Source organism: Suncus etruscus, chromosome 18, assembly GCF_024139225.1.
Source record: "Suncus etruscus isolate mSunEtr1 chromosome 18, mSunEtr1.pri.cur, whole genome shotgun sequence".
Taxonomy (NCBI): domain Eukaryota; kingdom Metazoa; phylum Chordata; class Mammalia; order Eulipotyphla; family Soricidae; genus Suncus; species Suncus etruscus.
This window is the reverse complement of record NC_064865.1, coordinates 30,029,019-30,041,756: the sequence shown is the minus strand read 5'-3', so window position 1 is coordinate 30,041,756 and position 12,738 is coordinate 30,029,019. Positions and strand designations below refer to the sequence as shown.

At 51.1% G+C, this 12,738-nt stretch overlaps 1 protein-coding gene across 1 annotated transcript in view; it reads left to right on the top strand.

Annotated features, from left to right (window-relative positions):
- Positions 1 to 11,275, top strand: part of KCNK5 (potassium two pore domain channel subfamily K member 5) — a 39,220-nt gene extending 27,945 nt beyond the window's left edge. Inside the window, exons 2-5 of the mRNA XM_049765367.1 lie at positions 4,317 to 4,428; positions 6,468 to 6,634; positions 6,847 to 7,015; positions 9,678 to 11,275. Coding sequence (XP_049621324.1) covers positions 4,317 to 4,428; positions 6,468 to 6,634; positions 6,847 to 7,015; positions 9,678 to 10,543 — 1,314 coding nt within the window. The 3' untranslated portion in view covers positions 10,544 to 11,275. The remainder of the gene's footprint in view (positions 1 to 4,316; positions 4,429 to 6,467; positions 6,635 to 6,846; positions 7,016 to 9,677) is intronic.
- The last annotated feature ends 1,463 nt before the right edge of the window (positions 11,276 to 12,738 follow it).

Sequence of the window (12,738 nt, the reverse complement as noted above, 5' to 3'; positions counted from 1 at the left end):
TGCACTCTGCCAGTTCTTCAGTTTGCCCCTCTAGCAGCTACTCCATGAGTCCCAGATAACAGATGGTCGTGGCACACCAGTATGTCCTTGGGAACTGTGCTGGTGCGGCGAATGGAATTCCCTTGGAAGCATTTTCCTTTTCTCTGATCCCTGCCCACATGTGCCCATACCAGCAGCCATCTTCTAAAAAATCCCTAGGGGCAGGAGGAGAGTCTTGGCCTCTTCACAGATATGTCCCAGATACCGGGGACAGTATTGGGGCTATGCAAGGCCCCATTCCAGTCCCTCCAATGTGTGCTGGAACTATTGCTCCAGTTAGCCCTTCAACCTCCCTAGGGTCTCTCTGTGTTTAAGAGCATTCCCAGAAGTACTGAGGGTGGGCAGCTCATTATCCCTTCTGCCCCTCTTCCTTCCAGCACTCTGACCTGGGAAGCCCGATTCCTGGATGGTGCAATGCACCCACATGGGGACTGACCCTGCAGAGAACAATGGGCCTGTCACCTCTGTGCCCTGGACTAGGTGTTGACTTGCCTGAGATTGTATTTACTTTTCTCCTGGCAGCCTTCCCAGTGTTTATGGGTTCCTGGTCCACTGAAACCCAAGGACATTTCCCTGTAATCCTTTCCACTGCTCAGAGCACATGACAAGAAGATTCGAAGACGAGCCCTTTATTCTACCCCCTTTCTCCATTTTCAGGATCCTCATCGCTGTTCAGATGAATTGTTATCCCCAGCTGCCATGTGAAGGATGTCTTCCCATCCCATTCTTGCCTCCCATTTGTGCAACCTCAACAGACTGGATGGGCTGGTGGATCGCATCCTTGTTTGTTGTTGATTAAATTAGTGACAGGCAAGAGGTCTTTGACTTGATAATGAAAACTTCAGTCCAGGCTGATAAGCATCAGTATTTCTTAGGGTTGTTTATGGGCCTTTACCAAATGGACCCAAATTTGTCCCAGCTCCACCCCATATTTCTGTCTTGTCCACACTTATATCTTGAAGCCCATCTGTTCAGTTGCCGGGTTGAAATCTAGATTAACTGCATTCCACCAGACTTCAAGGTTTTGTAAGCCCTTTGGAGAGAGAGTTGCACTCAGCCAGGCATGACTGGTTGCTGGTGAACCTGTGCTGGTGGCTTCTACTGCCTACCAACCACTTCCTCTTCTCATGCACCAAACACGCTGCTATTTTGTTTAGAAGTTGGGTCTGTTTTCCAAGAGTCAGAAGCCATCTTCTCTCTGTCTGTGAGAGAATACACACACAAGGCCTTGTCTTCTGCCATCTCTCCTGTGTCTGAGCTGTCCCCGTCCACCCTGTGCCTCTTCCTCTGACCAGTAGTGATTCCTGCTGAAAAGTGTGTGCCACTGCTCCTGGCATCTCGGGCTTCATTTCCTGACTACTCAACCCTGTTTCTCTTCTTCCCTCAAATTCAATATCTGAACTCTCAAAGCCCAGGGTTCTGCTTGTTCTGTCATCTGTTGGCCCGGTGCCACTTCATTCTCTTCCAGCAGAGTTGGGGAAATGTGGATGGCCTTTCAAGGTGTAGTTCACTCTTCCCTGGCCTGTCTCTGACTGTCTCTGGGATTCTGTGTGAGGAATGTTCGTGCAGTGATTGTGACCTCTGCAGAGAACATGTGGATACATGGGCTATCGATGTGAGTGGCATCATGAAACTTCTTATAGCACCCACAGATCTTTTTTTGTTTGTTTTGTTTTTGGGTCACACCCGATGGTGCTCAGGGATTACTCCTGGGTCTATGCTCAGAAAGTGCTCCTGGCAGGCTCGGGGACCATATGGGATGCCTTGATTCAAACCACAATTCTTCTGCATGCAAGGCAAACACCCTACCTCAAATTCTATCTCTCCAGTCCCAACCCACAGATCTTTTTACATAGGCCTGGATCTCCTGCAATGGGCACATTTCTTCTGAGCAAACCTCATTTCTCACTCCCTCAAACTGAGACAGGTTCTCTGTCCCCCTTCCCTGGCTCGGCCCTCACTCCTATCTGTTCCCTCAGTACTTGACATTTTAATTTATTTTATTTCTTGAGACACACCTGGCTGTTCTAGAAGGGCTCAGGAGGACAATGTGTGACTTCTGAAATTGAACCTAGGTCAGCTGCATATAAGACAGGCACCTTAACCCCCATGCTATCTCTCTGGCCCCAGTACTTGGCATTTCATTATACATTGTTTTGTTTTGGGCCATACCTGATGATGCTCAGGGGTTATTCCTGGCTCTACTCTGTAATCACTCCTTATGGTGGTGGGAGAACCATATGGGAATGGGGTTTACCTCATGCGGGGCCAGAGCAGTGGCTCATGACTTAAGGCATCTAGGCTAGCATACGCTAGACTAAGACAGACTGTGGTTCGATCTCCTGGCATCCCATATGGTTCCCCCAAAACCAGAAGTGATTTCTGAGCACATAGCCAGGAGTAACCCCTGAGCGTCACCGGATGTGGCCCCAAAACAAAACAAAAACAAAAATATCCAGGTTTACCACATGTAAGGCAAGCACCCTACCCTCTGTGCTAGCACTTTGGTCCAAAGTACTGGGCATTAATAAAGTAAAAGATTGTGTGTGTGTGTGTGTGTGTGTGTGTGTGAGAGAGAGAGAGAGAGAGAGAGAGAGAGAGAGAGAGAGAGAGAGAGAGAGAGAGAGAGAGAGAGAGAGAGAAGAAGAGGGAGGGAGGGAGGGAGGGAGAAAGAGAGAGAGATTGGGTTACATACTAGCTGTGCTCAGGATTTACTCCTGATGATGCTTGAGAGACCATGTCCCTTGTACTATCTTTCCAGCCCTATTGACTTTTTTTTATTTTTGTTGTGTGTTGCATTGTTTTGGGGCCTGCTGGTGCTTAGGAAACTCTCTAGTACCAGGAATCAAACCTAGGCATCTGCCTAGCAAATCATGTACTGATTTTGGGCTGGATTTTCAGAAGAATTTGACTGTATTCCTATTCTAAATTGGATAGCTCTTCCTGAGACCCTTTAGGGGAACAGGCCTGGGACCCCAAGTTTTTAGTAGGTTTTTGTAATGTGTCTTGTGGGGTTCAGGACTTGCTACCAGTAGGTTCAGGAGTGGACAATGATAAAATTGAAGCATGGCAGGGGAGGAGGTGCATCTGGTTGGGTGAAAACAGGTTTGGCAGCTCTGGGGAGTCCCTGGAGAGATAAGGTCTGTTCTGGGCCTCCCTGGACAGGTGACCTCTTGCCTGCTGAGCATCGAGCTAGGAACTTTGTGTAGACTACACAAAAGTTGGGGCTAACTGAAGAGCACACACCACCTTGTTTTGATTTCATTGCTCCTGGCCCAGACTTTGACCCTGTTCAGAGCCCAGAGGAAGGAGAGAAAGGCAGAGAGGAGTCCCAGGGGCAGTGAGGACACCAACTGATGTGTAGACACTCTGGGAACAGAGCCTCCAGGACACTGTTCTGACCTTAATGGCCATCCTGACAGTGGGGAAGGACAGCCCTGGATGGTAGAACATTCTCAGTACAGTGGCAGGATTTGGTGGTCTGCATCAAAACTATTCATCTAGTCTAGTGGGTCTCAGTTGTACTCCCTGGACCATAAGCAAATGCCTCTATTCTGCAGAATCAGAAGCTGGGGCGCAGCCCAGCCATGTTTTTGTAGCTGGCTCCCCAGGTGATATGAAGAGGGAATGAACTTTGGATTCACAGCCTAACGTGCTGACTTGGCAAATGGCTCAACCTCCCTGATCTTCATCTTAGTAATGTTTAATTATCTATAGAGTGGAAACTCTTAAGTGTTACCTTATTACTGAGATGAATAAATGAGAATGCTTATCAGGAATTTATCTCCCCCAAACACACATACATATATCCACAGACATTCATCCCTCCTTTTCTTCATCATCATTATTGTTGCATTAACTAGGGGTGCTGCCCACATATCTGGCATGGTGCTCACGGATCTACAGTAGATTGTGTTGCTTGAACATGGGCCATGGCTCTTGGTCGGGCTCATTTTTCTGGTTGTCACCCCTGCACTGCTCACACAGTTGCTCACTAGAGTCAAACTTACTGGTCTTAGTTGCAGAACGTGTGTTTGTAGAGGGGCAGGGACAATGTTTGCACTAGGATCACACACATACACAGGATTTTGGTGTAGCCTGAAATGATCATGGCATCAGGAATTTTCCAAACCCATGGATTTGAACTAGTGAATTTGAACTACACTCTCATGGCAGTTCCTCTAATCCCTATCTATTCCTCTAGGCCCTCTTAGAGGGAGTTTAATTCTGTGCTATCATCTGTGAGCCTGATCACATGATCATCATTGTCTCTCTAGATAGTGTCTGAAGCTTCAGATCAGGGTGTGGCCATCACGGGAAACCAGACCTTCAACAACTGGAACTGGCCCAATGCAATGATTTTCGCAGCCACAGTCATTACCACCATTGGTAAGTCCTTCCTTGGGTGCCTTTAGGACATCCACTCCCATGCCTTGCTTGCTCTGGCCTCCAAGGAGCCCAGCTCTGCAGTCACAGCCTAGTTGAAAATAAAATTAGCTAGAGGCTGCAGAGATAGTACAGGGGTAAGATGCTTGCCTTTTATCCAATTTGATCCCGCACCACATGGTCCCCAGTGTTCCAGTAGAGTTCTTGCAAGTGAACACCCCACCCATCCCATTTCACAAAAAAAGGAAAGAAATCAGATTTTCCAGAGTCTGTCCTGTACACACTTTCCTAGGTGTTCAATAGACCCTTAGTTGGTGGGCCATGTTCAGGAGACTGTCTTCCCAGGAATCCTGGAGCAGAAATATCACATAGTGACAGAGCAAGAGGCTTTGGGAATGCACAGGCCCACCAGTACTTGCTTACTAAGCTAGGCTCTATTCTGGTTATCTCTGACTGCCTAAATAGCTAGCCCAGCCTTCAATGGGGGAAGCCAAACTCTTTTGAACTCTGGATCATAGCCCCAAAGAGGCTTCACTGAAGAGGGAAATCAGGAAAGATACGTTTTTAAAAGCACCTTATGCTTTTTGTTTGTTTGTTTGTTGGACCACACCTGGCATGCTCAGGGGTTACTCCTGGCTCTTTGCTCAAGAATTGAACCCTTTTCCATCCCAGGTCAACCACGTGCAAGGCAAACTTGCCACTGTTCTATCACTCTGCCTGCCCCCCCCCCCCCACCTTACAATTTAGATCACTAAATGTGTTTGGTTTATTTGCCCATATTACATATCCTGGGTCACAAGCAAAAAAGAGTCAAATACCCCACGAGGGAACCCCAGCCATTCTGAATTGCTTGTGTCCAGCAGGAGGATTCTGGCTCAGGGTTCTTATGACTCTGGAGATCAGGGAAGTCCACAAGAGACCTTCTCTTCTCACCAGCTGGATATTTGCTTCTGTTGGCAGGGAACATCCAGGACCTGAGAACTCAGTAGTGTGAACATTTGTCTGGTGAGCTAGTAGTTAGGGTCCAGGAGGAAGGCTCAGGCAGGCAGCTCAGAAGAGAGTACATGCCTTACCTGTGTGAGGCTCTGGGTTCCACCTCCGTGGTGCAAGCCAAAAACAGGAAAAAAAAAAACCTACAAAGCCAAGGATAAACGTCAAGAAGACCACTTAGATGTAGCAGACTCAATGGTGAAGCAAACCAGTCAAGGTCAGGGTGAGAGAGGCCAGAGAGATAGCACAGCAGTAGAGTGTTTGCCTTGCATGCATGAGGCTGACCCAGGACGGATCCGGTTTGATTCCCGGCATCCCACATAGTCCCCTAAGCTTGCCAGGAGCAATTTCTTTTCTTTTTTCTTTCTTTTTTTTTGTTTTTTGTTTTTGGGTCACACCCTGCTGCGCTCAGGGGTTATTCCTGGCTCTACGCTCAGAAATCACTCACTCCTGGCAGGCTCGGGGGACCATATGGGATGCCGGGATTTGAACCACTGTCCTTCTGCAAGCAAGGCCCTACCTCCATGCTATCTCTCCAGCCTCGCCAGGAGCGCTTTTTGAGCGCAGAGTCAGGAGTAACCCCTGAGCACTGACAGAGCGAGAGGGGAAAGTCAAGCACTGGACAGCAGCAATGGTGCATGCATGCAACAGTAGGGCTCTCGGGCTGGAGTGATAGTACTGTGGGTAGAGCTTTTGCCTCACATCCTGCCAACCTGAGTTCAATCCATCATTTGGGATGCATTCTGCATTCTGAGTCTCTGAGAGCAGTCAGAAGTAACCCCTGAGCATCATTGGGTGTGGCCCCAAAACCAAACTAAAAAGATTGGGGCTCTCAGAGCCTCCTCCACAGTGCTCCTGGGGGTGTGTGTCTTCCAGAGAGGGCATGTTTCTGATCAGCATGTGGGGATTCCTCTTCAGTGGCCCCAGTCTGCTGGAGGAGAAACTGCCGGCACATCATGAGAGCTGGGGGTGGGGTGAATTCCTGCTCTTGGAAAGGTTTTCCCCAGGCACTGAGTGGGCTCAGGTCCTTACCTCACTCTCTTCTTTCTTAGGTTATGGCAACGTGGCCCCCAAGACCCCAGCTGGACGCCTCTTCTGCGTTTTCTATGGTCTCTTTGGGGTACCTCTGTGTCTGACGTGGATCAGTGCCCTGGGCAAATTCTTTGGGGGACGAGCCAAGAGGCTGGGCCAGTTCCTCACCAGGAGAGGTGTCAGCCTGGTATGGCCCCACCCTGAGTGGGAGTGGGAGGGCAGGGAGGATGCGGGAAATTGCACAGAAGTAGGAGAGTGGGCAGCTTGGGCGTGTGCTCCCTCCCAGGGTGGAATCTTTCAGGGTGCTACCCAGCAGCCCCTCCCCACCACTGGGGGGGCGGGGGGTTCCCCTAGCCTTCGGGGCACCTCTGTTGGATCTGATTGTGGCTCTTTTGGCAGCGGAAGGCGCAGATCACCTGCACAGCCATCTTCATCGTGTGGGGTGTGCTGGTTCACCTGGTGATCCCACCCTTCGTGTTCATGGTGACCGAGGAGTGGGACTACATTGAGGGCCTCTACTACTCCTTCATCACCATCTCCACCATTGGATTCGGGGACTTTGTGGCTGGTAAGTCCTGGGTACCCCTAACCCTCCTTCATTGTCTGGGCTACACTTCTCCTTGTTAAAAGTAGGAGCAGGGTGCTGGAGATAGTACAGAGGTTAAGGTGCTGGCCATGCACGCAGCCCTACAGCTGGTCTCCTGAACACTGCAGGTGTGGCCTAGCTACACTCCTATCGCCAAAGAAAGCAGTAGGGTCGGGCAGTAGCTCAAAGAGCCAGGTGCATGCTTGGCATGTGGGAGGCACAAGTTATACTTCTAGCACCCAAGTTTCCTGAGCACAGAGCCAGAAGTTGTCCTTGAGTTTTCACCAGTGTGTTCTGAAAACCAACAGCAATACAGGAAACGAGTGACCCGTTTCCCCCCACCCCCCTCTTCCCTACTTGGGCTTTTGTGTCTGTAGAGTTGATGCCTGAGCAAGCCAGAGGGAGACAAGCTGCCTCCGTGACACTCCTGGGCAGGTCAGCCAGGGGAGGACAGAGCACACTCCCTCAGCATCCATGTCTTTTTCTCCTCTCCTCCATCCATACAAGACTTATGGCTCTTTGCAATGTTCTTGTGTCTGTCTGGCCTCTTCGGCACTTGCTCCTGTGGCCTTCACTGATGGCAGTAGCCTGGTTCTGAATCTTTTGCACCGCTGTTGTTGTTTCCTCTACTCTGCTGCCCTGCCCAGCTGACCAGGGGTTCTATTTCGGGGCCTCTGTTCTTTCTCATTTCTCCTGTCCTGAGTGCAGAGGCAGGTCCTGGCTCTTCTACTCCTATAAGTAGAGTGACCTAACAGTGGTCACACAGGATAAAGGTCTGAATGCTCCAGCAGCCCTGGAGGATGGGGGCTGCTAGCCTAGAGAAAAACCAGAGTGAGGTGCAGCCTGGCTGCAGCAGGCTGAGGTAAAGCCTCTGCATTGGAAAACCCAACAGAATGTTTCATAGTCCTTCTGAGCCCCAGCAAGATGTCAGCCTCTGCCTTAGTCTTCTCATCTGTAAAATTGGCCTCTTAAAAAAGGGCAGAAATACTGGTAGTTGCTACCTGATAGGGTGGTAGGAAAATCAGTGTTATGGGGAAGGTGTGGCTCTGAGAATTATGCTGAATTTCTTCATTCCTGCATTTGACTGAAACCTAAGAAGACTGTCCTCCCTCCAACTCTCTCTCTCTCTCTCTCTCTCTCTCTCTCTCTCTCTCTCTCTCTCTCTCTCTCTCTCTCTCTCTCTCTCTCTCTCTCTCTCCCTCTCCCTCTCCCTCTCCCTCTCCCTCTCCCTCTCCCTCTCCCTCTCCCTCTCCCTCTCCCTCTCCCTCCTTTCTTTCTCCTTGACTACAACCATTGATGCTTCAGAGCTACTCCTGGGTCAGTCCCATTGATGCTGGAGGACTATGTAGTGTCAGGGATCGAATCTGGGGCTTCTCATGGAAGGCTGTTTCTCAGCCCCAGAATTTTCATTCTTTAGGAAGATCTCTATTGTCCCACAGAAAATTTAATCTAAGGGAATGTGGTGCAGGTAGAGCCCAGGGGAAACATAACACAGGTTGGTCCACATGCTGTATAAAGTGTGGAAGAAAAGTGTGATGGGGAAGTTGCTTAGCACTACATTTTCTGTGGGTTATCAGGAAGGATTCTTCAAGACAGTCTGGCTTCACCAGGGTAAGGATGGGTGGGGGATGCTTAGTGGATAGAGCACAGGAAAAGTCAGACTGGAGACTGAGGACCAGAGTGGGATTTGGAATGGGGTGTGGGGGTGATGTCCAAAGATAGAGCAGATCTTCTGGAAGGAGGGAGAAGTATTTCTAAATCCTCCCTGCCCCATCCCTCCCCCCAGCCTCGCTTTTGACTCTTTTTTTTTTTTTGTTTTGTTTTTTGTTTTTGGGCCACACCCAACGGTGCTCAGGGGTTACTCCTGGCTGTCTGCTCAGAAATAGCTCCTGGCAGGCACGGGGGACCATATGGGACACCGGGATTTGAACCAACCACCTTTGGTTCTGGATTGGCTGCTTGCAAGGCAAACGCCACTGTGCTATCTCTCCGGGCCCCAGCCTCGCTTTTGAACATTTGGACTCAATCATTCACCTCCTTTGTATCAAACCAGCAAGTCCCTTCCTAGCACTGAGCCAGTCATCTGGCCAGATCTGTCACCTAATTTCACCCTTATTCTTTTTTTTTTTTTTTTTTTTGTTTTTGGGCCACACCCGGCAGTGCTCAGGGGTTACTCCTGGCTGTCTGCTCAGAAATAGCTCCTGGCAGGCACGGGGGACCATATGGGACACCGGGATTCGAACCAGCCACCTTTGGTCCTTGGATCGGCTGCTTGCAAGGCAAACGCCGCTGTGCTATCTCTCCGGGCCCCCACCCTTATTCTTAAATGAGTTATCATAGATGTCCATAAAGTGCAGCCGACAGCAAGCAGGCTGTTTGGAGCTACTATGAACAGCCTCACCCCTGAGAACTCTTTCGTCTTTGGACAATTGAGGAAGCCAAGTGACTAGAGTCTCACTGGCAGAATCTCTTTGGACAGACTGGGCTCTGGGTTCCAGAGCACAAAATTCCATCCTTTTCCCCTACACCTTGCACTTCCACTTTGACCCACTTTAACACCTCAACTTTGAACTGTGTTGGATTCTGGGTCCCATCACCCACCTTCTAACTTAGCCTTTCTCTCCGGACTTTCTGTTCTTCTCAGGTGTGAATCCCGAATGCAAATACCATGCTCTGTACCGCTACTTTGTGGAACTCTGGATCTACCTGGGCCTGGCCTGGCTGTCCCTCTTTGTCAACTGGAAGGTGAGCATGTTTGTGGAAGTGCACAAGGCCATTAAGAAGCGGCGTCGGCGGCGGAAGGAATCCTTCGAGAGCTCCCCCCACTCCAAAAAGGCCCTGCAAATGACGGGAGCCACAGCAGCCAAGGACATCAATATTTTGAGCTTCCTCTCCAAGAAGGAAGAGACCTACAATGACCTTATCAAGCAGATCGGGAAGAAGGCCATGAAAACCAGTGGGGCTGGCGAGAGAGTCCTAGGGTCATCACTGGGCGGCTCACCAGGGCCTGGGCTGCCTGGTGTCCCCGCCTCCCTGGCCCCCTTGGTGATGTACTCCAAGAGCCGGACACCCAGCTTGGAGGAAGTGTCTCAGACTCTGAGGAGCAAAGGCCACGTGTCACGGCCTCCTAACGAGGAGGCTGGGGTGGGTCCCCCTGAAGATGAGCCCCCAGCTGCTTCTGAGGGGCTCTCGAGCCAGCTGGACCGCATCAGTGAGGAGGGTGAGCCATGGGACGCTCAGGACTATCATCCCCTCATCTCGCAGAGCGCTGTCAGCCTTGCACAAGACACTGGCCTCTCAGACGAGGACACCTCCAAGTCCTCCCTGGAGGACACCCTGGCCGGAGAGAAGAGGCCTCCCGAACGGCCAGAGACAGAGGTACCCCTAAATGTGGGGGAGATCCCCTCATCGGACGAGTCCACCTTCACCAGCACTGAATCAGAGTTCTCTGTGCCTTATGAACAGTTGATGAACGAGTATAACAAAGCCATCGGGCCTAAAGACACGTGAGGCAGGGCCGGCCCCCCACCCCACCTCCGAGGGCTTCGGTTCCCCCTATCTTTCTGGATTGCCCACCATGGTCGGGCTCCTGGTTATGTGACTGAAGTGGGAAGAGAGTAACCCTGGATGGGGGGTGGGGGGCCGGGACCTCCCTCACTATCCGCGCCCTCCATGGCCGCCACCCCTTCAGACAGACTGATTCTGTCCCATGATTTGGGGACAGCTGAAGGGGGGTCCCCCTGTCCGGAACATGGCTGCCACAGACGGTTCATAGACTCTCGTGGGCTGGCAGGATGGAGGCCATCACCCCCTCTGAAGTCGAGGCTTTGTCAAGATTGTCTTGGCCCCTTGAGTTCAACAGTGTTAATGAGCTGGAGCAACACAGCAGGAGGGCAGTGGGAGACCTGGGTCTGCCTTTAGTGGGGACAGCTGGCGCCACTCAGAAGTAGCAGGGCCCTTCTCTTAGGCCTTCTGTCCTCCTGTGAGATCCAACAAACCTCAGGGAAGAGGCTGCCTAGGGGGTGTTGAGAAGACAGGGACTGAGACAATCTTAATGGAAGAGGTGACCGAGCAGGCATAATGCTTGTTTTTAGTGGGGCTCATGGTTCCTCAGTCTGAGTCCAATTTGAAGGACCATGTGCCCCCATCCCAGACAGACATCCCTTGGCTGACTGAAGGGGTGAATTCAGGAAGTGGTGGGAGTAAGGGGTGGTGGGCTGTGGCCAGGACCACCTCTGGGAACTGTAGAAACAGCTGGGCTCCTGACAGGCCCCATCTGCCATGCTGTGGTTCAGAGCCTAAGCAGAGGCCTTTGATGGGCTGCCTAATTTGTGTGGTGCCCAGGTGGAAGCAAGATGAGGAAGTGAAGCTGCAGCTACTGTTAGGTGGATGGGGGGAAGACGTGTGACAAGTGAGGAGAGGGAGGTGTATGTAGAACAGGTATACGTACGTGTGTGTGTGTGTGTGTGTGTGTGTGTGTGTGTGTGTGTGGAGAAAGGTAGGGGAGTATGGATGGATGGGGCAGATGACAGTGTGAAGCCATGCAGGCCAATTCTGGCAGAACTCACTGCTGCTGAGGTTTTGGTTTCTCTGGGATGCTCTCCTGGCCTGGCTGCATCTGCCCTGTGTTCTATTATGTTGTGTTTAATGAAATAAGTTGCTGTTTTATTATGCCTGCGGTTGGTTTCAGAGTCAGAGGGAGAGAAAGTTGTAGAGGCAGGGCCCTTTGGTGTGAGATGTTCTTTGATCACTCGCCTAGAGCCAGCCTTTCTCAGCGACCTCAGCCAAGCTCGGGGTTCCCACAGGTGGGGAGAGGCACCCCTCATATACTGGGTGGGAGGTGAACAATCACCCTTGACCCAAACACCTGTTGCAGTCCTGCTCTATGGGGCCAAGTGGGGGTGAGCCCCAGCCATGACCACCCCCACGAGTGAGCAGGGACACACCCCACTCAGTCTGTAAGGGGGAGCAGCCTTTCTGTCAGGTCTTGTGCCAACCCCAACGGGGGGCCTCCCCAGTGGGCTGCCCTGGAACCACACACATATTGTCTGTCCCTCCTGGCAGCGGAGCCTGTGTAATTTATTTCAACGTTTTTACAATAAAACATGAGATAAACAAAACTTAGCCTGGTGTGTGCTGTGATGGGATGGCATGGGAGAAGGTGCTGGGGAGGTGGTGTGGCCAGGTGGGTGGATGGCAACGGATTATCTATTATCTGGGCTATTCTGGATGGGCAGAAAAGGTGAGGAGGTAGTTGTGAACAGTTCAGTTCTGGGTCCATGGAGAAAGTGATGGAGTAACAGACAGGTGGGAATGTGGGGTGGGGGGCGGGCACTGCAGAAACCAGGAGGGCCAAGCCCTATTGCTCATACTCTATATTATAGAGTATTCTAGAGTCTATAATAACCCATGGGAATGCATTTGGTCTGTGATACTCAAATGCTTATGACATCCCTATCTTGTGGGCAGAAGCATGATTTGCAGGAGAATCAGCCTGGATTCCCTTATAAACGCTCCAGGGACCTGGTCCTGGGTCAGTCCCCATCAGCATGGACACCCAGTCTGCAGAAATGGATGGGGATACAGACATACCCGAGCTCAAGGAGTAGGCACCAGACCGAATGATCTGCTGAGGGTGGAAGAGCTAGGGCATGTACCTTACCTGCAGCCCACCCTGCTTCACTCCTCAGCACCAAACAGTCCCC